We start from the raw sequence: 25560 nt of genomic DNA on the forward strand, positions 1-25560 counted from the left end.
TTTTTATTTTATTTTTTTTACTTGAGCGACAGATATTTGTTTCCCTACTGTGTTTTAGACAAGTTTATTTCCAGGTTAAGATTAATCAATAATCCTCTCATTATTGTAACTATAAACCAGGGTAAGACAACTTTTTCTGACATCATATACAAATACAGAACACTTGCATGTTTCTATTTAAATACTACACTGTACAAATGTACATAAAACGTCTCTTTTAGGGTAAATTTTTATGGGAGTTTAAAATTTGTATCATGTTGTAAATAGAATGTGAATAATATACACATTTTTCATTACTGACCTTTTGATTTCTTCCTCTTTGATTTCTTGAAACTTTGGACTAAACACTGTATGTCAGTATGTGTTTTATTTCTGTTTGTTTTTTTCCTTTTCCCGTCACATCTATTACTGTGTTGTTCTTCAGCCACAGTGCTGTCTGCTTTTATCATTGAAATTCATAGAAATGCTTAGAATGTTTATGTACTGTATGATATTGTTGGTCTGCTCCAAATCCTGATGTTGGCAGTTGACCCTAAGGAAGTCATCTTCATTCATCTAGGACAGCGGTAGCTTGTGTTGTCCTTCTGAGATGTTTCTGTATGTTGAACTGTTCTCGGTGTGTATATGTTGTACTCATTCTGTGATTCACAAAATACAACTATCTTGGCAAAGACAGTTCAATATAGTCCAAAACAGTTTAGTTTTAAAGTATTGAGAAGAGATTGACCAGAGAAATTTACAAATATATTATGGATGCAATATGATTTATGTTTTAAAGGTACTCCCATGGGCCTTGATTATCCTAACTTGTAATTTAAAACAATTTTTGTGAAGTGAGTATTACTGGATACTAATGGGTTTTTTGAGTCTGTTGCGAGCATTCTTTGTATTTTGCTGTATTGAGAATAAAATATATGATTATTGAAGTTCCTCGGTTTTCCCCTCAAGAGACATCAGGAAAAAAAAAATCTGCATTCTCCATGTCTGGGTTTTTGGTATTGCTACATTACTGATATTACGGAGTAGCTGCATCCCTATTGTGTACTAAACACTTGTACTGTAAGGTATATACTAAATAGTACGGGTTGGTAGGTTATTACACAAAATATTAATGTATTACTCTGTCTTGCTACGCCTACATGTCGTTGCAAGCTGTGACTTGGTTGCTTTCGACATGGCTATTAAACCTAAAATAGCCTGATATTCTGCCTCATTTACAAATATGGATGGCTAAAATGAGCTAGCTAACTAATTAGATAGGTAGCTACTAGCTAGCTAACTTGCGCCCCAAAAAAAGTGTGTTTCAAAAATTATTTTGGTCACATACTCCATATGGCATAGTGATTTGGGGCCCAAACAGGATATAAGTAGTATGTGGAAGGCTGTTTTCAACCCAAGCCCCGGTCTGTGTAGCTTCCTCATGGATTTCTGGTTAAGAAATTAGTACGGCAGTAATACTGCAGCATATAACTGGTTGCTTAGTTATATAGGTCACGTTGTACTAAATAAAAATTAACATGATGTGTAAAACCAAATGCCACACAGTTCAGCTACCTACTAGTGGTGCGCTGTTGGTCTTTAAGGCCCTCTCTTGACTCAGCAGGTTCACACAGAGTCCAGAATCTAAGTGAAAGGACTTACCCCCTGCAGAGCTTTAAAAAGCTGATCGTTTGTGGGGCTCGGTCTAAGGCTATTTCTAAATGTTTTCATTTTATTAAGATTATCATTTTATTTAAATCATGTTTTTTAAGGTTTACTAGTAGAGATAACTTACAACTGTATGCTTGGTTTATGCCGTAAATGTTTAATAACAAGAAATAATTAAATGTCTTGCTTTGAGTTATCGGCATTATTGAACAAATGATTGGAAGTTGTTCAAGCTGTTCAAGTACTCAAATTTAGGTTCTTTTAGTTCACGTGCTTCTACAAGAGGCAAACGTATTTATCAGATCAACAAGGATGGTAAAAAGTGTGTCAAATCCGCATCTAACATACCCCTTGCTGACAATACAGTGAACACTGTTGGGCCAGTTTAATCTGCGTGTCTAAAGTAACCTTAATTTAATCTATATGCCTAAGGTAACCTTAATTTTATATCCATTGAAATCAACACCTACAAATAGCTTCCATTCTTTTATCGCAACAATCAACGCAAACATATTAAACACCGCTGATCAATCATCAGATATGGCAAGCCTTATTTTGTCTTATTTCGTGTTTTCTTCGTCGTTTCGTTTTTAGAGCGTGAGCCCGCCTCTCTGTTTGAGCTTTGGCTGATTGGATGTTACCTCGCGAGCTTTCGCCACTGTAGGTACAACAACGTGCTGAGTTTTTTTTCTCCTGGGGGAACAATGAAGTAAAAATTGTGAAGTGAAAACACGTTCTCGTTTTCCTTGTGATTATACAACACACGGGGAAACAATCCGACACTACCGAAATTACGGGTAAGTAATGTTCCAGAAATGTTATAATGGTGTTGGTATGCCTTTATATTCATAATAGTTTCGGTCATAAACGACCCTAGCGAACAGGTGTATCGACTACATTGTACTGATGGTCCTAAACGTAGATTTTTTTTAAAGTATGTTTTTGTCAACAAACTCTTTAAACGGTTTAGTAACAAAAGTTCTTAAAACTATTATACCTAAACTATTACCTAACAAGTAATAGTTATTACCTAACTATGTGCCCTTTCACAAGGAAATGCAGAATAGTCTGCTAATGTGAGAATCAAGCGAATGAAGCTTGGTTTAACCTGTTTGCAGTCAAACCTGACTAAGGAAAATATAGTAAAACTTTTTTTACAGCAAAGAATATTTAAAAAGTATTGAATAACACGTTTGCCTTTGACTCTTGCGAACTTTTGCAGTTAATGAGTAGGAAAAATAAACTTTACATATGAGAAAGTTTACATGAAGTCGGATACTTAGTGAAAGTAATCACTGCCTGTTGAAAGTGAGAATAGGAGCAATCTTGTTTTTATAATCTTTTCGTCTACACGTTTTTTTTGCACTGTTCTCAAAGTGAGTGGTCGCTGTAGAGTTAATTGAATTATTCAAGGGGTGCCTTTGGCCTAATAATGTCTGTATGGAAATATTGGTGTGCATTGTTTGAAGGAAACCAGATACCAAGGTTTTGTCTTGGTGCTGAAACCAGTCTCTTGGTGTAAACACTGCCTCCCTGCGTCCTCAGTGAGGTGGAACAGAGTCCATTGCTACAGGAAGGCTTACTAAGAGAGCACACATGCACACCTGACCACAGTTTCTGGTTTCACAAACAAACCACACACCTGTATCATAACAACCATCACACCTCCCTTCCAGTTTATTAGAACTGTTGAGTAGTCAACAGCTACCATGAGTTTATTGTCCAACACCAGTCACATGGAGACATTATCCATCTACAAGACCTAAACAGATACAATATGTTTATTGCGCTTTTATAATCTTTTGTTAGGTAGACATATTTTTTTTTCTATGGTAATGTCTGACAGATGGCACTAAAATATTTTTTTGGCACCATTTACATTTTCTTCACTTTATGGCTTTGTCTTTGTGCAGAGCAGATGTTTGAATTTTTCCACTGACACATTGACTTGAATGGCAAACCATGAAAGAAAGTGAAATTTCTTTCTCGCACATCACATCCAATCACATCTGCTGATTCTGTTTTGATACAAACACTTCAACACACATCACGTGCTCTCTGAATGAAATTGTGGAATGAATAGTATTATTGTAAACAGAGCCATCAATTATTACTGAATGCTTTTCATTCAGTTTACAGCCACTAAAGCCTTTAATTGTAGGCATGAGTACACAGAGCACGATGGGCCAGCTGTTTCTTCTCCAGGTATCTGGCGATATCACCAGATATCTCCGTGTCTATTGGGACATGGTGTCTTTGCAGTCCCTGTTACCCAAGAATCCACTAAGGATGGAGCTGACATGGGTCATTAACAATGAAGGTAAACTGAAGCCTTACAAGGACACATGGCCACCACTGAAATGGATAGTATATATCTATTAGCCAAACACTAGCCTTTCAAAGTTTGATGCTGACCATCTGTTTCTGGGGTATCCAGCATCTCTGCTGTGGATGGTGGGTGGTTCAGTCAGGCAGTTTCTATTCCTGAGTAGTAGCCACAAATCATGACAGTTTCACTGGAGAAAAAAATGCCAAAGTGCAACTGCTCAAGTGCCATTACTCTTCCTGACTTTGGCAAAACATAATATTTTTATGAATATTGTGCCTTATGGAGGTTTTTGCGGACCATTACTTGCTTGAAACAATTTTTACATTTCAGTGCTTAATTCTAAAAGGATCAGTTGTCATTGAGGTCTTCAACAAATCAGAAAAGGTGTCCTGCAGGTCTTGGTCTTATTGCTGACTGAGTTCAGCAACATTCTGTCGGTGATGTAAAATTCATATTGTAGCAAATGCATGATAGCATATTGAACCACTGTGGTGCTGCATTAAATAGCTCATGCTCTGGATTATATGATCCATTTGAGGCACAGGACAATGTGTCCTTTTATAAATAATCAGTTACTCCCCACATTTATACTTAAATGTAATCAATACCAAATATCGGCAGACTAGCATTCTACTGTTATTGACACCTGTAACTAATTTGTGATATTGTTGCATGAATGGATAATAAACTGTAAATACTTTAAATACTTATTATCATGCTTTGCATTCTGTCTATTGTTAAGAGTAAAATATGCACTCTAAATTTTACAGGGAAAGGCAGGTCCACGCTAGTTACTAATCATACATGTTCATTAGAAATTGTTGTTGTCATCAAGGCTTTAGGCTGGTGTAATGACAGTAAATTTCATAACAACACACCTCAAGTTCAGTATCACAGCATGAACCAAATAATAAAATTAAAGCAAAATATTGTTTACACAGAAAAAAAAAACTGCTTAAAGAAGTCAGTAGTTTACATCAACTAGTCCATCAACAAGAGAACTTGTTAACTTCTTGTTTCTGTGAGTGGTTTGCCATACAATGGATGTGATCTTTGAAATAGAGATTAGACGGAGCTCTCTTTGGGTGCTCGGTAATATGGTAAGAAAAATGTCATATTTTTCATGTGATTAAATGTCATTAGTCTAAGTAAAATCCCATGACTGTGTTTGACTCCAGCACAATGTATTTAAAAACTAGGCTACACAAAAGTATTCACAAAAATATAAACGATAAACTCCTTTAAATAAAGTCAGTATCAGTTAAGGCATTATCTTTGGCACACATTGTTTCAAGTCCTCAATTATATTTCAGTAGCCCAGCCTTGTAATGACTAGAAATAACAATAGCAGGAAAAGAAATGAGGGCCTACTAGTGCTCTTCCCCTTGTAACAAAAATGTGGGACTACCAGTGGTGGACTTCCTCTCAGTGCTAAGATAAATGCGTTTAAAACTGTAACTTGTTTTATACCACAACAAAACAGGAGACATGAGATAAATGACACACAAAAATTTCCTGTTTCAGTTGTTCTTGTGGCAAAGTAAATAGCCAAAGTTTGTTTTTGTTATAAGAAGGCGTGTATTTACAGCATTATCACAGTACAGAGATCTGAGGACAGGGGTCCTTTCTTCAGGTATCATGTAACTACTGTATAGAGTACTAGTGCAATAGCAACCATAGCATGCATACTGTAATAAAGCATACAGTCAGTGCACACACCCTAGCTTCCCAGGCTATGGCAGATACTAAGGTTTCATCCTTTTTGTCTATGATGAGAAGGTGTGTGTGATGAGCCGTCACGGAGCCTTAAGATATTTGCGGCTCACGCGATACCATCGTGCCATTAGCTCATAAAAGAGGTATCTGCAGTACATGGTCGTGTTAAAGACTCAGAGCCTATCACATAACACCACAGTGCTGTACCGCTCTGTGCTAAAATGCTAGGCCAGAGCAGATTGTTGCCGTCCACTTGCGTTTGGCAGAGTAGCTGTACCGTTTAAGGTTTATTGCAATGTTTACTGCTCTTCCAGTTTTTTTTCCCCTCCAACCTCCTGTCTGTTCCCCCATTTCTTCTGTTTTTCACTCTCGCTCTCTGGTCTTCTAGCACTGCACTGGTGCCAGGTCGCAAAGTTCAGGGAATGTAACATTGCTGCATTGCAACCAGCTGGTTTAATCTATATGTGTTTTGTTCTATAGTATATTCTCTGTCTCTCTCTCTCTCTCTCTCTCTCTCTCTCTCTCTCTCTCTCTCTCTCTCTTCCCTCTATCTCACCTTGAATAGGGTCCAATCTGGTCCAACCTGGTCCAATCTGTAGTTTTTATCATCAGTTAAAGTAAAGTATTACAATGAACATAATGAGTTCTGCAGAGTAATCATCACACGTTCCTTCACACTGCCAACCATTAGGATCCTAATAGCAGGTATTATCTTATACAGCATTCACATTTTATCCTAAAGGCTTTTGTGTGAGACTTCTTAACTGGAGAAAAGGAACAGCCATTCTAGAAGATAATTTCTTCACTGGTATTTATTGCTGGGGTTAGGTTTCCAATTCTTGGAAGACTTTGATCAGTTCTGTAGGTATTAAGAAGGGAAAAACACGGGGGACATTTTGACCCACGGATGCCTTTAGGATGTGAAAATCTAACAATCCGTGCTGAAGCAGCTCAAAAACTACAGCAGTGAGTTGTGAATTAGATTTAAATTAAGAGCTTTTGTGTTGGTTTCCTAATATTTCAGAGTCATGCAAGTAGTAAAGTCAAGTGCTTTCATGCTTTGCATGGACAAATGTTTGAAGATAATTGTAAACTTACACTATATGATATCTACTATGGAAGAGTAAAGGCTTATAAAACTTTGATCAGAAGTATTGTTAGGCTATGTAATCAGGGAGGGTCTTTTTCTGTCAGGGAATACAAAGAAATATTTGTGTATGGCCTTTGGAGCTGGTGAAACTGTATCATTTTGCAAGTCAAATTCCAAAGGCAACTATGCAAATGTCCCTTGTTGTTGGCATGGTATTCCTTCTTTGTTGTTTGTATTAACTGGCAGAGTGTGCTTAGGTACTTCTGTTTATATTATGTTGGGTGATAATTTTGTCCTACAGTGATAACTGTAGAGTCTTTACTCTTTCATGATGTTTTGAAGTACTGGATATTTTTCAATGTCAATCGATTCTCAAGTGAGGAATGTCTGACTAATCAAATACTCTTCGTGGTGCAAACATGGGTGAATTAATAACTGCTCTTTTAGGTCAAGAAGGCCATCTAGAAAGCCATCTAGAGCTGGAGACAGAGAATCTTCACTTATTTCACTCCAAGCCCTGATATCGTCTTATTTCCATTACCAACTGCTGACTCATATATATGGGTGCACACTAGCAGAGCTAGCGAAGAGAGTAAATAATGCAGAAGTGAGTGTTCAGTGCCTTCATTTAATTATTAACTGGGTCTCTGAGCTAGCCAAGAAGGAAAATAACTAAGTACAGAGCTAAACAGCAGGGTTCTCTGTAGATCTGTACCTTAGTCATATAAATGAGGCTTATATGAAACAAGGGTGAGCCATGTGTTTGTTTTACTTGCTTATTAGCTTGCTATCTTGCATTACATATTTATATATATTTGTAATTTTTTTCACATGATTTGTGTTTGATATTGATATTCATTACAGATTTCATATTCAAATATGTATATATGTTAAATGGAGTTTGGATTGCTTTACAGTGGGATAAATGGACACTAAATTGATATATCAGCAGGTATGTCACTTGGTGACGTATACATTTTTTATGTAATATGAGAATTCTAGATGTTCTACTGCCTATGTAGGATTGCATATAATTTTTTTCCCCAGTGGATTTGCAGGAAGTGCAAATGGATCTGGTAGAGTTTAATATTCTTTCACAGAATAATCTAAAGTTTTTAATGTTTCCAAGAATTTTCTGTGTTGGTTAAGTTTGCCAGCTTTTTGATTTCCGCCGACAGGAAATTACTTGCAATATTGTTTCTCTTTTAGGATTAGAAGTTATGTAAGACTGAAAATTAAATGTTGTCCTTATTATTCTGGACAATACCCATAGAAATTCACATATTAGCATTGCTTGAGATGGTGGAACTGTATCCAGCTGTCAGCGCATCTGTTCGCCTTTCGGTAAGGAGACCGTCTGGAACACCAATTAATGTTTGCCAACCCGTCCCCTGGTGCACATTGTTTCTAGCATGACATAATGCAATGTATGCCAGCCTTATTTGCTTTACCTGTGTCAGCTTATCTTGCACATTCCTGTGTAATTGCGAGGCCTTCAGTGTACTGATAAGACATTTGTCCGAATGCCTTATGTCTGGCACTTGGAACCTTGGGGGAAAAGTGCAGCCCAAATTGCATGTGTTTCTTGTATTTTAAAAAGTGCCAAGACCGCTTCCAAAACCATATAACCCATATAGTGAATTTGCCCTTCTTCTTTTTCTGATTCTTTTGTTTGGAGCTCTCCTTTGAAGCTGCTTTTATTGGAATATTGAGACCTTAATGCTTATTTATCATATTGCAAAATGATTGCTGATTTTCCCAGCAATCATTGTGTTAAAAATAATTGTCCCTGAGAGTTTCCTTTGTTAATCGTTATCACGACATTGGCCTTTGTAATATATCTCAGAAGGCTGCAGTATAAAAATCATATCTCACAAATCTTGATTTTTTTATTGCCTGCCCAATCTAAATGACTCAGCTGCTTGTAGAGTGATTGTTTTGATGAATCACAATGACACCATACACCTGATCCAATATGTCAATAGTTCTGGGGAAAATAGTGTTGGCCAAACATGTAACATCAAGAGTTGGGCACTGTGCTTTTAATACATTGCAAGTCACAGAGTGCACAATAACATAATTTCAACGTAGTCTTTTGTCCCCAGTTCTTTTGTCCATGGAGAAGAATGCTGATGTGTAGAATCTAAACCTGCTAGGTTTTAGGAGTGGCGTATAATTACAGTAAGTGAGAGAGAGCAAACATGAACATGCATGTTATGGTTGTTGTCCCATGCACAGGGGCTACATTTTAAAATAGGTGAAGTGTGGATTCCTCTCTAATTTAGCTGTGTATGTTTCTGGAACTGCCATTGTTATGTTTTGTTTTGTTGTTTGTTTGTTTTTGCCACACTTCACTGTCGACTATGCTACGCTACGCTTATCATCATGGTATCATCTTAATGAGTCAGCCAAAAAGTCTTTGGGCCTAAGTAATAAAATACAAACTAGCGTAAAGTACCGTTAAACACTGCCGTCAGTACCCCCCTTACCAGTTCCCCCCATGGGTTTTCTCGTGCTTTGGCTCATTGTCATACTGGGTGTTGAACTGTTGCTGTTGGTGTTTGGTGGAGTCCTCCAGAAAGGCCAGCTGTGAATACTGAGCTTACAATTAAGAACACCAGCCTTCTGTCTAGGAAATGGGCCACTTCCTCATTGTTTGTTCTCTGCATCCTCTTGCTTTCCGCTACATATTATAGAATGCAAGCCTTTCTATTGCCTTTGGGGCTCTGAGTCCTTCTACTTAGCAGTGAAAGATGAACCTGGATATTTTTTAAATTTTAACTAAATTCTTCATTCATTTTTGACACATTCACAAATCCCCATTAACTTGAATTTACAATACTCCCAGAAGATTGGATTTCTGTAGAGAGGACATAACTTTCTCTGCATATATTTTCCTACCACTAACCCAAATTCCATGTACAAAAGGTTCTACCTTTTTGAACATCAAATGGAATTGTTTTCAGCCTTTTCTCTCACTTTATCATACACCCAGTATTATAGTACACAATGGCACATTTATGTTCTCTGGGTCTTTTTGACTTTTTTCATGTGCACTCTTGTTTAGTCTTGCTTTAACTATATTACGCTTATTTACCTGCCCTCATTACTTCCTGAAGGGGAACTATTTGTGGGATTTTTTTTCTATTGGCCGAACAGCTCTTTGACTGAACAGCCCTTTGGTTGAACAGCCCAGATCGTAGCTCATGACTATGATTCCTTGGATTTTTCTGTTGTCTGAAAGTGTTTTTGAGTATGTGTGTTGGTGTGTTAAAGGTTGTTGTGAGGCAAAACAATGTTCATTAACATTTATTTTGAGATTCTGTTTCTAGGCTCGTCATCATTGATCTAGCTTGTCTTGCTTCTATTAATTCTTCATTAAATTTTTATACTTTGTATCTAGTAATTGCACATTTAAAACAACTTTTTAACTTTCCATATGCCCTGTAAGTGCAGACAGGATTCTTTCCCAGACTGGGTCAGTACTTATGTTGACTTACAGTGTTCTATTATTGTGACTGCAGAATTCCCCTGCCTGTCTCTGTGGATTAACCCCACTATGACCGCTAACAAAATTTTAATTAGAAGAGTTTGTGACATTTGACCGAACCTTGTAGAAAGTCATCATAATGCATGTAATGCTGTATTCTCACATCAGTATGGTAAATGTCTGATGAACCCCCGGGTGATGCTGCTCTCATAGCAGCCCAGCATGAAAGATAAGTGTGCCTGACATCCTCAAACCATGGAATTCCTCCCAGCTTTGTTTATGTCTTGTTACTTACCTTGGCCACCCTTAGTGATTTTCTCTAGGCTCTCTCTTTCTCAGCAGATGCATTTGTCACCTCTTTGTTTTTTGAGTGCCATAATTGATGCCTGGGATGCTATTACATGAAGGGACATTGCAACAATGGAAACCTTTCTCATTGTTACAGCAACCCCTCACTATATGTGGCTGCTTTCCATTAAGATGTGACTAAAGGCTGTTATTTAAAACCATTACTGCGCTCTGTAAAATATTGTAGAAAATATTTTCAGTAGGGCTTAACAACAGGCTTCTTTGTACTGACTGATATTAATATGTTGAGTGACTGAATGTCTTTTTCTCTAAAGAGAGTAGTAGCTTCATTTTCTGTAGTTTATCTGAACAATGAAAAAAAGAATCAGGTATAATGCCCATTTATGCTGAAACAAAAGATAGATGTTTGCGTTAGAGGCATAAGGGGGTTCCCACAGTTCTTCATACAGGAAAACTAACACACACACACGCACACATGTGCGTGTGTGTGCGTGTGTGTGTGTGTGGGGGGGGGGGGGTGTCCTCTACCAAAGGCCTGGGAGCTTGAAGGCCCTGCAAAAAATCTAAGCTCTTCCCAGGGCTACACTCTTCTGAATAGAGATCTCAGATGGGATCTGCTGGTGCCACTGTTGCCTTTACCTTCCACATCTTTTCTAGCTCTTCTCCCAGGTCTTGGTATTTTTCGAGCTTTTCGTGTTCCTCTGTCCCTATCACATGGGATTGCTACATCTATCACTATAGCTTTCTTCTGCTTTGTCCATAACTACTATGTCCGGTTGGTCATCCGTTACCATTTTGTCAGTCTGGATTTGGAAGTTCCATAGCTCTTCTTAGTCATTCTCCACCACCTTCGGGGTGTGGCCCACTTTCACCTTGGAACCTCCATCCTGTACTCTACAGAGATGTTTCTGTAAACTATGCCAGCCACTTGGTTATGGCATTCCATGTACACACTTACACACACACACACACACACACACACACACACACACACACACACACACACACACACACACACACACACACACACACACTCACCAGCCACTTTATTAGGTACACCTTGCTAGCACTGGGTTGAACCCTCTTAGGCCTTCAGAACTACCTTAATTCTTCAAGGCATAGATTCAATATTCCTCAGAGAATTTGGTCCATATTGACATGGTGGCATCACACAGTTGCTGCAAATTTGTCAACTGCACATCCATGATGCAAATCTCCCGTTCCACCACATCACAAAGGTCCTCTGTTGCATTGAGATCTGGTGACTGTGGAGCCCATTTGAGTAAAATTAACTCATTGTCATGTTCAAGAAACCTGTTTGAGATGATTTGAGCTTTGTGACATAGTGCATTATCCTGCTGGATGTAGCCACCAGAAGATGGGTCACTGTGGTCATAAAAGGATGGACAGGGTCAGCAACAATACTCAGATAGGCTGTGGTGTTTAATGTTACCCAGTTGGTATAAAGGGCCCCAAAGGGTGCCAAGAAAATATCCCTCACACTATGACCTCACCACCACCAGCCTGAACATGAACTGTTGATACAACGCAGGATGGGTCAATTCTATCATGTTATTTACACCATATTCTGACCCTATTATCTGAACAACAAAGTAGAAATCAAGACTCATCAGATCAGGCAACATTTTTACAGTTTTCAGTTGTTCAATTTTTGTGAACCTGTGCAAATTGTAGCCTCAGTTGCCTGTTTTTAACTAACAGGAATGACACCTGGTGTGATCTTTTGCTGCTGTAGCCCATCTTCTTCAAGTGTGTTGTGTGTCCAGAGATGCTCTTCAGCATACCTCGGTTAAACCGAGTGGTTATTTGACTTACTGTTGCCTTTCTATTAGCTCGTACCAGTCTGGTTATTCTTCTCTGACTTCTGGTAACTACAAGGAATTTTCACCCAGACAACTGCCATTCACTGGATATTTTCTTTTTTGGACTATTCTCTGTACACCCTAGAGATGATTGTGCATGTCAAAATCCCAGCAGATCAGCAGTTTAGATCAGCAATACTCAGACCAGCCCATCTACCACCAACAACCATGCCATGTTCGAAGTCACTTAAATCACCTTTCATCCCCATGCTGATGCTTACTTTGAACTTCAGCAGGTCCTCTTGACCATGTCTATATGTCTAAATGCATTGTGTTGCTGTCATGTGATTGCCTGATTGGATATTTGTGTTACCGTGTAGTTGCACAGGTGTACCTAATAAAGTGGCCGAAGTGTTTGTGTGTGTGTGTGTGTGTGTGTGTGTGTGTGTGTGTGTGTGTGTGTATATATATATATATATATATATATATATATATATATATATATATATATATATATATATATATATACACACACACATACATACATACACCCACGCCTGTTGGTGTCTGTTTGTCTATTGGGCTTTTTTGTTTTCATCTGTTGGAGTTACCTGTTGGCCAGGTTTCTCCAGAAACCTGAGAGGTCGGCATTCTTCAGCATGACTTTCTGATATAAATCAAGGTTAACAGAACTGTTTAGAATTATTGACCTAAAAGTGGTTAAATGACTGTGGTTAATCATTATTTCTGATGTATTAGGAGTTTACCATAGTTTGGAGGACTAGCAGGAAATTATACTCCCTGCTTACTTTTAATTACAGTCCGGATGTTTTTGTGTTTACTAAATTTTCAGGTGAAAATTTGAAAAATATATATTTTGCTTTACGAAACCTTGTCCATACCATATCTATTAGTATGTAATAAATACTAATATTGGAGCTGCTTGGAAGGAATCGTGTTGGTATTGGTTCAATATTAGAATCTGACTGAATGTAGTGACACATTAATTAGACCAAGTTCTGGATCAGTACACATACTTGTGACTGGAAAGTCCTTTAACAGAATCTCACTGGGTCCACTGTCTGCAGTGATCCCTTGAAAGCAAAAAAATTAAACAGAGATGTTTCAAAGGCACACAGTAGTTTCAGTCTACAGTAAAAGGGTAAAAATTAGAGCAGCATTCAACTTCAATGTAATAGTTACATTACGTCTACACACCTTTCATGTTCTACTGCTTATCCTAGGACTTTGATCAAAGTAATTTGTTTTAAATAGAAGTAATGGTAAGTACTAGCTGAAGGGCTTGCTGGAGTTGAGGGGGAGGGTCACTCCTCTGAGTGAACGATTCTGCTGAAGAGTCCACCCCCTTTTGGCAACTCTCCGTCTGCGGAGGAATCGTCGAATGAATGGCACCCAGGCCCTTTCTTTCTTTGAAGCCAGCCAAGAATGTGAGGCCCCCCCCCCCCCCCCCTTTCTTCAGACACCATTATCAGTGGTGAAATATTCCCTCTGCTGGGCCTATTGTGCCCTGGCAGGGCCGACGTCACAGACATGCAAGCCCGGCCTTCCAGCAGGGTCTGAAGGAAGCGAGGGTCACTGGAGCTCCTCACAGCCCTCACTGCCCAAGTTTCGAGGCAGGAGGCAAACTTGAGCAGGATGTACTCATGCCGGGGTTTTCAGTGGAGCTGCAGATTGTTTTTTCTCCCTTTCTTGGACTAAAAGTTTTCCACCAGTTACTTCTGGTAAGGAAGCATGATCACCGGCTTTGTTGAATGACTTAGACTGTGAGGTTTATTTGAGCTTTTCCTGAACATTTTTCCATACAGAAATGCGAACACTAATATTCTTCATAAAATGAGACTAGGTGCTATTTTAATTTCATGCCAAAAACGTAATGCTGTGTTCTTGATATTTTTGTGTCTTTTGGAGAAATCTGATTCTTCGTATATTTTGTCACTATTAATGCCATCTTTTCAAAGTGCTTCCCTGTGTCTGTGTCCAGATCATTATGAATCCTGTCACTCTTGCCCATATACTAGCACTGTTTTAACCCCATTCCCCCCATTTGATCTGTTTCATTGATTGAGTTACAAAGGCCAGCATGACGGCTCATGAAATCACTGAAGTTATTCATCCAAAAGTGTTTCCGGTACATTCTGTTCAAAGTGAAATGTCAGCTCCTGTGTCGTAGCTTTCTGCTTTGGGCTCTGTGTTACCTGTGCAGGTGCATGTAAGTGTAAGTGGGGTAAGTGGGCTCATGACTGCACCTGCATGTCCTTCTTAGTGGTCATGCACCACTTCTGTTCTTGCGAGTGATTTTATCTGTAAAAAGATAGAGCTCACTGATACCACATTGTCAGTTATTGTCAGATATTGTCAAAACTTTTCCCAAGTTAATATGATAATACAATACTAGACACTGCTCATTTAAGTTACATTTAATTTGTTTGAAGCTTTCTGTTCAATTGTATTGTATTTGTAGATGTCATGCCTAATTCAGACATTAAAACCACCCCATACATGTAAATTTAATCCTTTTTTCTTGTTCCTTAACAATGCATAATCTATATAAGAGTTATCACATGATTAATCCCCAAGTATTTCACCCAGGTTAAAATGACATTCCAGACATTTCTGATTACCACTGCCCCCCAACTGAACTTCAAGGCACTTATTACCAGTTGTACAGATGGTGCCTTTTATTAATAACTTCTGTTTAGCCCATGACATTCACTTTCTTAACTGGCACTACCAAAAAAGCTGCTGTACTCAACCGACAATTGCTTGAGACATGTTGTGAGACAAGTATATATAATACATATTTATGATTTATTTAATAGATATTTATTATCCTTTTATTGTTATTTCATGCTTCAAATTTGCAACAGTTCAGTTGTTCCCAAAGTAAGCTTGTTTTCCCCTACTAGCATTTGACCGTCCTATAAAGATTTCAGTGATCTAAAGTCATCATGGCAGTGAGATAATGGGTACAAATAAGTAACCATGTTTTGTAAAGAATTCAACATAAATTAGAGCAGTAGAGATTAATTATTTTGTGTTAATTATGACACAGTGAGAACCTTCTAGGCGCTGTACTGCACTGTACATGAAAAGACACTAATCTTTACAAAAATCTACAATCTGCTCTGTACATTCTATGTCAACATTTACATGCTCAAGCGTGTGGGCCTTGGGGTGTATGAAACACGTGCCTACCTACAAATTAGGACACTGTTATTGGTTAACTTCTTGCCCCAGTGGACATGCCATGTTGAAAATCTAACACAAACATGCTATTTTTAGTAAACACAGGCACCCTGACAGAGCAACATATACAATATGGTTATCTAGCACACCACAGCTAGGTAATAAGAAGCACGTTTGGTCTGAGAACTGAAGATTTTCATCAGTCATTAAACTCCTATTACCAACTCCTATTACCAAAATTGCACTTAGAATCTGATAAGTTTCACTTATGTGTTCACACATTTTTTTTGTGAATTTTCCCCAGGGCGATGCCTTCTACTATTTGTTGACGGAAAAAAATGTAATGTAATAGAGGGCAGGAATTAGCCAATTAGATTAAATGAAGGCTTGATATAAACCATCATCCAGTGGGAAATACACACCCTTCATCATCTGCCTTTTTCAAGCAACTTCAAAACAGCTTTTCTTTTATCTAAACTATATGTCCAGCCCACTGGCATGATAACTATCTGCGAAGAATTTTCATTGGCAATGCCTTAAGCACTTTTATTTTCATTCAATGGACAGAGGCAAGTTCAAGTGTAAAATTCTCCAACATCTGGTCTCGGTAATAAATAGTATGTGTATATTTGTTTTTTGTAGGTACTACCAGAATCATGTCATTTCAGTTCTGTGGAAAGAAAAGCAAACTGGATATTCTTACCCTCAAAGGACATAAGAAAAATGACTTGAAAATAAAAAGTAACAAGTAATTGCATCTTTATTTCATTTCACTTGGGTCCATGTGCCCAGGTTGAGATTCAGATGGATTCCTACAACTTCCAATTTGAGAGAATGAGCAACCTTGACCTGCATCCTCTTAGTCTTCCTGTAAGTCGACTTTCCCCTGCAAAGTCCACAAGTAGCATAGACCAATATACCCACCACCACAGCAAAGGGGACTCTGCTTACAGCTCTTTTTCTGGGGGCTCTAGTGCCCATGACTACTCTTCACCATTTCTATCAGACGATTTCCACCCACATAACCTGCAATATACAGACCTCAAGTACGTGAAGGCTGTGTACAGTCCCAGAATCCTGGAGTCAGATCCGAAGAGCATGGACCAGCTATATCACTCAATGGAGGCTCTTGCACAGCAAGATCATCATCCGAGCAAAAATGTAAGCCCTCATGTTAAAGACCCTCTGGTTCCTGACACAGCTCTACCAACACCTCCACCACCCCCTGCCCCCCTCAACAGTTTTGTTGAGAACCTCGAGATCTCACAAGCACACCAGAGTCCCGAGGGTCATCTTGGTGACATTTCCTCTTCCAGGCCACAGACGGCTAATTCTGAAGTCCTCGTTTCCAGGTCTGACCCTGTCTGTGGATGGAGATTTTCAGAACATTACCCGAAGGATCAGCTGAAGCTAGACGCCGAGTCAAAGTCAGCAGCTGTATTAAGCCGATTGACCTGGCAGACAAGTGAGCGCTTACAACACACCAAGGGTAGCCAGTCAGAAGTTCAGCAGAAGAGGTCACTTCCAGCTTATGGAGTTCCAGTAAACGAACAGCAGAGCATGGTCAACCCCTGGCACATGGCACAAAATATGATCAGTGGAAGTATTCAACACAAAGGGCAGTTCTATTTTGTCACTGGTGTGTACAAATCTTCTGAGTCCAGTGTCCCACAGCCACAATGTGTGGTAGACACTTGCAGTACAGAACCTCACAGGCAGGCTGAGAGGCAGAGGTCTCATAGCACTATAGAAAACATGTTTATGAATGTCCCACTGAGAAAACCGAGCAGCCCTGATGGCCCCAAAGGGAAACTGTTTTTTCAAGAGAATAAACAGTCAAGTGCACCAAAGGAATATGAGGAGCCTGCCAAGAACCATGTTTTTAATCATTTTTGTAAAATAGACAAAGCTTCTCAAGGTGCAAATGTGTTAGAAGATAGCCAGAAGATCATGAGCATGGACACAGGCAGACATCACACCACCAATCACCCTATCTTCTACTGTGGCCCAGAGACGAGCTTCTCAACATCTGACACTTCTCAAAATAAGACCCCTGAAACAGACCAGAGCATTCATACAAAAGAGGATGAATATATAAACAGACTGACAAGACAGCCCTTAGTAGATGTGCCTTCTGAGAAGATAAGCAAAGAGACCACACCTCTCCTGTATCATCTCACTGGAGCTAACCAGGCCTCCTTTATGAACAAAGCCAAAAATGAGAAAAGCGATAGTTGGGGGTGCAAGGATCCTGACTGGAGTAAAACTAAGCCAAATGCAGGAAAGCAGTCACTTTGTTCTAGTGGTGACACAACGCACAGTGAAATATGTAAAGAGGAGACAGTAAAGGATTTCTCCTACCTATGTAATACACTGGATGATTCCTTCAAAAAATATTATAAAGAAAAGCTGAAGGATGCACAGAGCAAAGTTTTGAGAGAGACATCGTTCAAAAGAAAAGATCTGCAGCTCTCTTGGCCGTACAGAATAGAGCAGAGGTCTGACAAGAAGCTGTCTGTTGTACCTTCTGGCTTGCCACAAGACATGCATTCCAAGCCTGAATGCCCCATCCAACCCCACCTGCCCAAGTTTCAACAAACAGAAAAGGAGTTTATGAAGACTCGTAGTCAAGACATAGACAAAGGGGTTGAGAAAGAGCAGAATACTGCACAGCCACAGGTGCCCCGAGTTGGCCATAGGAAGCGACTGACACTGGAACAGAAGAAGCTGTCTCGCTCTGAGCCAGAGAAACTGCACCAGCTGGCAGATGAACCTACTCATATAACCTGTCGCTCCCTTGGCAGTGAGAATGAAGGACTGCTCTCAGAAGACAGCCAAGGAGAGCACGGTCTAGTTGCCACCAGACGAAATGTGTTTGAGACAAGGGGGCGTGCCCTGTCAGCCTCCAACCTCTCAAAAAGCACACTTAAGGATCTTCAGCACAAGGCCTTAGTGGCATATATGGAACGCAAAACTGGCCAAAAAGTAGTGGAGCGCCAACAGCCAGCTCCACAGGTGCCCAGCCAGAGGCACTCATCTGGAGGGAGGGAGACTGACTGGAGCCCCAGACCTAATTCAGCCAATTCCGGTTGCAGAAAGAAACTACTCAGGCCACTCTCTGCAGGTCGTATTCTAGATGCATGCCCCGTATATGCCCAGTTCACCTCTGCCCAAACCAGTGGTCAGTCACGGCAGTCCAGCCGGAAAGAGGAGCCACCGCCACCATCAGGGAAATCTGCCTCAGTGGAGATCCTCCTGGATGAGACAGAAATTCTTGGATCTTACCGAGCTCGTAGCACGTCAACTCCCCATGCCTTCAGCCAGGTATGTTACATGCATATACAGTATATTAGTATCTCCAAGGGCATATAATTGCAATATTATGTTTTTTTCAAGTAAATATTTATCACTGTTTTGTTTGTTTACTTTTTAAAATTGTATTTTACTCTAGATCCGTAGACATTTTCGTTCTTCATCTATGCACAACAAAGACATCTCAAGGTAAGATTTGAATGCTTAAGGAATATGACATACAATCATTATAATCAATATAATCAATCATTATGACATCAATTAACATTTTCCTCTGAAAAGGCATTTTAGTGTTACTAAGATGACTCACCATGTTAAATCCCTAATATATATATATATATATATATATATATATATATATATATATATATATATATATATATATATATATATATATATATGTAAAAGCACATGGTCTTCAAGTCTTTTTATTTTCTTCAAGTTGTTTATTTAGTGCTCAGCATAAAGAGGACGATTTTAAGCACCATGCAGCATCAGTTCCAGATCAGCGGCCAGCAAGAGTGATGGCTTCTAGAGGGAAATCATTGGAGGAACTTGGAGTGTCAAAGGTCGCCAGGCCTAGAGTTCTGAGCAAGAGCTCTGAACAACTACATCAACCCCAGGAGAAGCCTGTAGCCTCTGATAGAGAGAGTAGATATTTGCCATTTTTGGCTGAGACACAGGAACACACCCAAAGAAAACTTAGGCAAGAGCATGCACCTCTAATTGGCTGTGAGAAGAATATCCAGGCCATTCCTGATCAGCATTGCTCTAAGGAGCCTAGCTCATTAGATCACCCATCCACCACCGGAGAAGGCATTACCTCCTCTGCCGCTGTTAGTTGTCTTCCCAGTTGTGATGATAAACCACCAGTGAGTCATGGTAAAGAAGACAGACTCACATCTACAGCCAGTTCCCTCAGAGGATCCAGTCTGGGTGTCAGGTATATCTTTCTATCTAACCCTCTGCAGTAGATTATGCAATAGATTATGTGTTAAAGGGGCCATCACAGTTCAACCATTTTTTTTTTCTGTGTGTTCTTTAGCAAAATGAAGGCAGTTCCTCAAGAGCAATCCTCAACAAAGCTTGAAATGCCCCCTGGAGACCTGAGTGAGGTACAGCGATGTAACTTTGGTCATGAAGTATGTTTAACCATTGGTATCACAACAGATCCCAATCTATGGGGTGACAAAGGAGATGAGTGCACACCTTCTCAAAATGTAACCACTGGTCATCTTCAGAATACACGGCCTACTCCATGTGATGAGATGGAAACAGCTCCTAACCTTATAGACTTTGATCTTGACTCTGTCTCTACACATGATGGAAATCAAGAAAAAAAGGAAACAGGGGAGAACTGTGGATCTCTGGAGGCTAAGAAACCAGTAGGGGCTTGTTCTAAGGGCCAGCATCAGTGGGAGATACTGATTCAGGATGTGGTCTCAGCAGACCAATCGCTAGCCCGCATTTTATATCCCATAACCAATCGGAAGACAGCGCTCATGCTAATGGAGCAGTTGTTATCTGAGGACACCCTACTGATGGAAGAACACTATAAAAAAAAGCAGGAGCAGAAAGTTAACATGGCAGAGCAAACTAATGGCAGGTGACTACTATAGAACATCTCTTCTATACTACTTGCTTATACTGAAGCTCTTTCACATTCACATGAATGATTTGCACTTCTAGAATTATATGTTGCGTATAATGAATAGGCCTTGACTTACATTATCATGAACACATTTGCTTTGTCTCTCTTTTCTCAAGCCCTGAGATGACAAACTCTGATAAAGTTAACAACCCTTCAGTACCAGCTGATGACAGCGTTTCCCTGACAGCTCAGCAACACACACAGTGCAATACAGGAGTTGATATCACAGAGAAGAAGGTTCATGTCCCAGTAGCTGTTGCACCTTTTGCTCACTGGTCAAAAGTTGTAGAGAACCATGGACAATTTCGGTCATAATAGACTTGGTCTTGGGTTCCGTTTTCCAGTTGTTCTGATGCAGATATCTGGTCATTTTGATAACTTTCCTACCTCAAACGACTGACCTTGTCCTCCATTTCCCGCCCCCTCTGCCTCTTAACTCAGAGGCAGCTCGTGGCCCATTTGCAGGAGCAGCTGACTTCTGTGGAGGGCTTGCGCTCTGCCCTGCAGGAGGAGGAGCAGGAGAACGGGGTGCGGGGCGACTCCACGGAGGCCCTGGTGCGATCGCGCTGCCTGCCGGCCGAGCTGGAGCGCTACACGCTGTTCATCGGGGACCTAGAGCGTGTGATCAACCTTCTGCTGTGCCTGTCAGCCCGCCTGGCCCGGGTGCAGAACACCCTCAGCACCGTGGACGAGAACACGGACGCGGAGGAGAAGGTGAGAGAGCTGCCACTGTAGGATTAGAATTTTGAATTCAATTAGAAGAGAAGTGTAGAATTAGGTAAGGGTAGAATTGAATTATTTTGTTTCCATGAGTGGAAATAGTTATTTTTGGTTTTGGGCGTTTTTGCTTGTTTAAGCAAAACAGCTATATAAAAAAAACTTCTAGCTTCTAATTATATGTTCATAAATTAATATAGATATTTAATTAATGTAAATATTCCTTGTCTGAGAAGTAGAGGTGATCAGTCAGGACTGAGAGAAAAGCCTCTGTGCTCTGCTGCTTTAATGAGCAGTTCCTGGTAGTCACCGAAACTGCCCTGTAGTTTCGATGGGTTTTGCAACTGCACTGCCCTCTGGTGACAAATATTTGATCACCTCTGACCCATAGCATTCTGTAAATATTAGAGGATGACACCAGATGGGATGTGGTAAATGCCCCATAAACCTCATGCCTTTTTCCCCTGGTCAGTACTATTGACTTAAAGCTGTTCATAACTGAGGCATTTTGTTTATATCCTTTTGTGCATTTGCCAAGAGGAATGGCATAAAATGACTGGCTGTGTAACTGACAGTTTGCATTATGTTTCACTCTCGGTTTAACTGTCAAAGTCAAAGTCAAATTTATTTATATAGCGCATTTTACAAAAGATGTTGTCACAAAGCAGCTTTACAAATGTCCGGGTCCAAGCCCCCACTGAGCAAGCACAGGGTGACAGTGGCAAGGAAGAACTCCCTAGAGCATGAGGAGGAAACCTTGAGAGGAACCAAGACTCAAAGGGGGGGCTCATCCTCCTCTGGCTGACATTGGTCACCACAATAGTAATAATATAGACAATAAGGAGCAGAATAAGTAGTGAAAGAGAAAAATAAATAATTAATCAAATGAAAAAATAAACAATTAATGCATAGTCCAGTTTTCTAGAAGTCCTTATCTCCTCCCGATGGTGTGTGCATGTCCAAAACCCATGGAGAAGTAGTTGGCTGGGGAGTAGGTGTGGTGGGCTACAGCAGGGGACATCAGGGGGTGGTGGGAGTAGCCATGGCAGCTGAGAGAGGTGTTTAACCTGTAAAGCATAGCTGGTGTTAATTGTTTTGGCAAATATAAATAATGCTGTTACTGAACTAAATAGCAAACATAAGCCTTAATTTTGTCTCCTGATCCTTACACATGTATTGTTCTCTAAGCAACAGCTTACACTCTAATTTTCCATTAGAAAATGTGAGTGAAATACATTATAGGGAGTTGGGGAGAGCTGAGTAATTAAAGACAAGAAGTCTGCAAAACTCCCACCCACTTTTATTCTTCTCATTGTGATCAGTGTTTTCAGAAGTTCTTCACCCAGATTACACTGAGCAGTGCTTTCATTCAGACTTTACCTTGCTGACCAAACAGCATTTTCCAGTTACATCAGGACTCATTTTAAACTACACGGTACTTCCTTTTCTCTGGCAAAAGCAATCGTTGGCCAACCGGCACCAGCTCCTGTGCAAACAGAGGGAGGACGCCAAGGACCTGAAGGACAACCTGGACCGGCGCGAGCGCGTGGTCTCCGGCTTCCTCGCTAAGCAGCTGTCAGACAGCCAGCTGCAGGAGTACCGCCGCTTTGTTCAGACCAAGGCTTCACTGCTCATCCGCCACAAGGAGCTGGACGAGAAGCAAAGACTGGCCGAGGAACAGCTGGAGGCCCTGCTCAACAGCATCTCCCCATGAGAATACATCCACCATGCCTCCACACCCTCCACACCCTCCACAGACTAACATCTTCCACCTTGCACCTTGCATGGCAGACATGCTGACTTAGTACACCTGCAAAATTATTCAATGATTTTGCTTAAAGAGATTAGCATTATTGCATAGAACTGTCCCAGCCAGGGATCCACAGCTATCAGAAGATCCTCTGCTGCCGAGTCTGGTAATGACTTCGCCTTATTGGAAGGCACAGGCTGGGCTGGTTTTGGCAATTCGATGGCAATAAGAGAACTGTCAAAGCTGCTGTGTTTTGCCTTGTATTGCTGTTTTACCTTGTAGTACATGTTCTGTAGTTGGAAATTACTTCAAATGTTAGCAAGCCAACGTGGTACCTATAAAGAGCTTTAAGGTGGGGATGATGGCTATAACTGGTGAAAATGATGTAGATAACACATAAATTGAACCTCATTTTTCACTGGTAGTCCATAATTTATTTTTTTATCTTAAAGCACTCTAAATGAAGACCAAATACATAAATATTTGATAAAAAGCACTTTGATATTGTAACTATAAATACATGTATCTGTAAGAACCATGTCTCACTTAATAGAAACATTACTGCTTCCATTAAATATTTATTTTTAGTGATAAGTTTCATTTTCAATTATGGTTGTTCAACAGCAGTGTGTCATGGACGTTCTATGGACAGTAAATGCATGTAGGAGAATACCATGTACTGTCATAACAGCAGTTGAAATGTCCTGAAACATCTGCTCTCCCCAACTCTGTTATTTAGTGTAGCCCTAATTTAGCAGCCAGGGTGACAATCATGTATTAGCTGTAATGGAATCTTCAAGTCTTCTTGCTCGGTGTTATGAGCTCACCTTAGGAAAATAGGTTCCAGCTAAAGGGCAAAATAAAGGAGCAATAACTAACTAATAACTAATAACAAATATTCTAAGATTTCTCTAAAATGGCTGTATAATATTGTGGGGTTACAAAGTGATGAAAGGTGAAAAGGTCACAGCAGTTGCTGAGCAAGGAAGAGGTTTTCTTATGTGAAGTTCTGTGGTCAAAAATTCAGCTCACTTCCTATTCTAATGGACTAACAAACCACCTTCCAGGCATCTGACTGTAAGCTGTGAGCAAGAGCCAGGGATACGAGACTGACTATCCAAATATGAAAGTGCTGCTCGATGTTACTTTAACCATTCATAGATGCAAGCCTTACCTTGTATCCTTTTAGTACATCTGTGATGCTAATTAACTAATTAGTTATTGATGATATTGTTTTTTTTTTAATTGTTTAATGAAGGAACAAAACATAAACACTTCTAAATAAGTAAGTTTGTGATCCAGTCCCCTTGTGTCTCTGACACATAGTTCAGTAATGGGATTCAGTTAAAAAGGAAGAAAATATGTCATGTTGGGTCTGGACTGTAAATAAATATGTTTTTGTGCAGTTGCAAGTAATATAGTTATAATTTTGTTCTGTAGTCACACCGCTCCAGTTATTCTCTGTTTCTACAAATATCTACTGAAATATATCTGCAGACATAAGCACATGTGAATATGAAGTGCTTAGGGATTTCTGGATTGAGTTGTATCCTTTGTGTTTACTTTGTGGTGTTTGATTCTGGTGCAGTTTTACGAGATTATCTTGATCGCTCTTTAATTTCTTGCATATTACATACAGATTACTACAAATATTCTTCACTTTTGTTGGCACACTTTACCCAAACTTGCTGACATAATATTAAATATGACTGATGAATATTTATCTGCATGCACACATGCTAAAGTTCTTTTGAAATTGAATTATCCCCAAAACAATTTTTTCCTGATCCTTTCCAAGTTTTTAAAAACATCTATATGATGATTTATAGCTGTTTACCATTTCCACTGGATAAACAAATGGATATTTGTTTTAGCTTTTGTACAGATTACGTTGGTTGGGGGTTGTGTGGTGAGTGTGTGTGTCGGGGGGGGTTATATCTATTGTGGGTCCATGTTTATATGCACTCAAGGAATTGCAGAGGCATGCGAAAGACCAATAGTGTTTTCTACACAAACACCCCAGCAGCAGCAGGGCGGCACATTCTTGCCCTCAAGTGTCCCTGGCTATTTCATGTTATGTATATAGACAGTTATTGTGCACCAATTAATTTCTCAGTTGCCATGTATCTGCGAGTTAGTCTTATTTTCTCAACAGTTCAGAGCTGTGGGGTTATGTAACCCAACTGGAAGCAGATTATAAAACAGAGCAGGGAACCAGTGCATTTGTGATTTGAATCCCATTAATCGTCCTGGAAGGGTGCTAATGTGTTGTAGTATGTTATTACATGCTTTGAGTGTCCACATGCTATTTTGGTTGTATGTTTTCCCCACTTTCTTCTTCAAAGCACTTCAAAGTGTCTTTTGTAAAATGACACTTTTGTGTTATAATGTGAATAAATGACATTTTCTCCCCAAGTGCTCAGAGTGAAATGCCTCATTTGACTGATTTCATGAGGTGGTGTAGGTCACCTGAACCTCCATATTCCAAACACAGGTTACTCAGCAATTAGCTACTTTTT

The 25560-nt window shown here is 39.8% G+C and overlaps 1 protein-coding gene across 2 annotated transcripts; it reads left to right on the plus strand.

Moving 5' to 3' along the window:
* The first annotated feature begins 2370 nt into the window (after window positions 1-2370).
* Window positions 2371-23502, plus strand: shroom1 (shroom family member 1). 2 transcript variants are annotated; one of them, XM_027019571.2, is made up of 8 exons: window positions 2371-2444; window positions 16254-18935; window positions 19063-19112; window positions 19366-19866; window positions 19969-20529; window positions 20691-20811; window positions 21016-21288; window positions 22751-23502. In XM_027019571.2, the coding sequence occupies exons 2-8, from the start codon at window positions 16416-16418 to the stop codon at window positions 23003-23005; spliced, it is 4281 nt and encodes a 1426-aa protein (XP_026875372.2). In that variant the 5' UTR covers window positions 2371-2444; window positions 16254-16415; the 3' UTR covers window positions 23006-23502. The 2 variants fall into 2 exon arrangements, with proteins under 2 accessions (XP_026875372.2, XP_026875364.2); XM_027019563.2 differs by lacking the exon at window positions 2371-2444 and adding an exon at window positions 14066-14146.
* Window positions 23503-25560: the final 2058 nt, after the last annotated feature.

The sequence above is a fragment of the Electrophorus electricus genome, chromosome 6 (genome assembly GCF_013358815.1).
Source record: "Electrophorus electricus isolate fEleEle1 chromosome 6, fEleEle1.pri, whole genome shotgun sequence".
Lineage (NCBI taxonomy): Eukaryota > Metazoa > Chordata > Actinopteri > Gymnotiformes > Gymnotidae > Electrophorus > Electrophorus electricus.

Excerpts from the sequence above, each read along its gene's own strand:
- shroom1 (XM_027019571.2), top strand. The coding sequence starts at position 16,416 with ATGGATTCCTACAACTTCCAATTTGAGAGAATGAGCAACCTTGACCTG. Across the intron at positions 19,113-19,365 it reads CACAACAAAGACATCTCAAG|TTGTTTATTTAGTGCTCAGC; the intron begins GTAAGATTTGAA and ends ATTTTCTTCAAG. Across the intron at positions 20,812-21,015 it reads TTGATATCACAGAGAAGAAG|AGGCAGCTCGTGGCCCATTT; the intron begins GTTCATGTCCCA and ends CTCTTAACTCAG.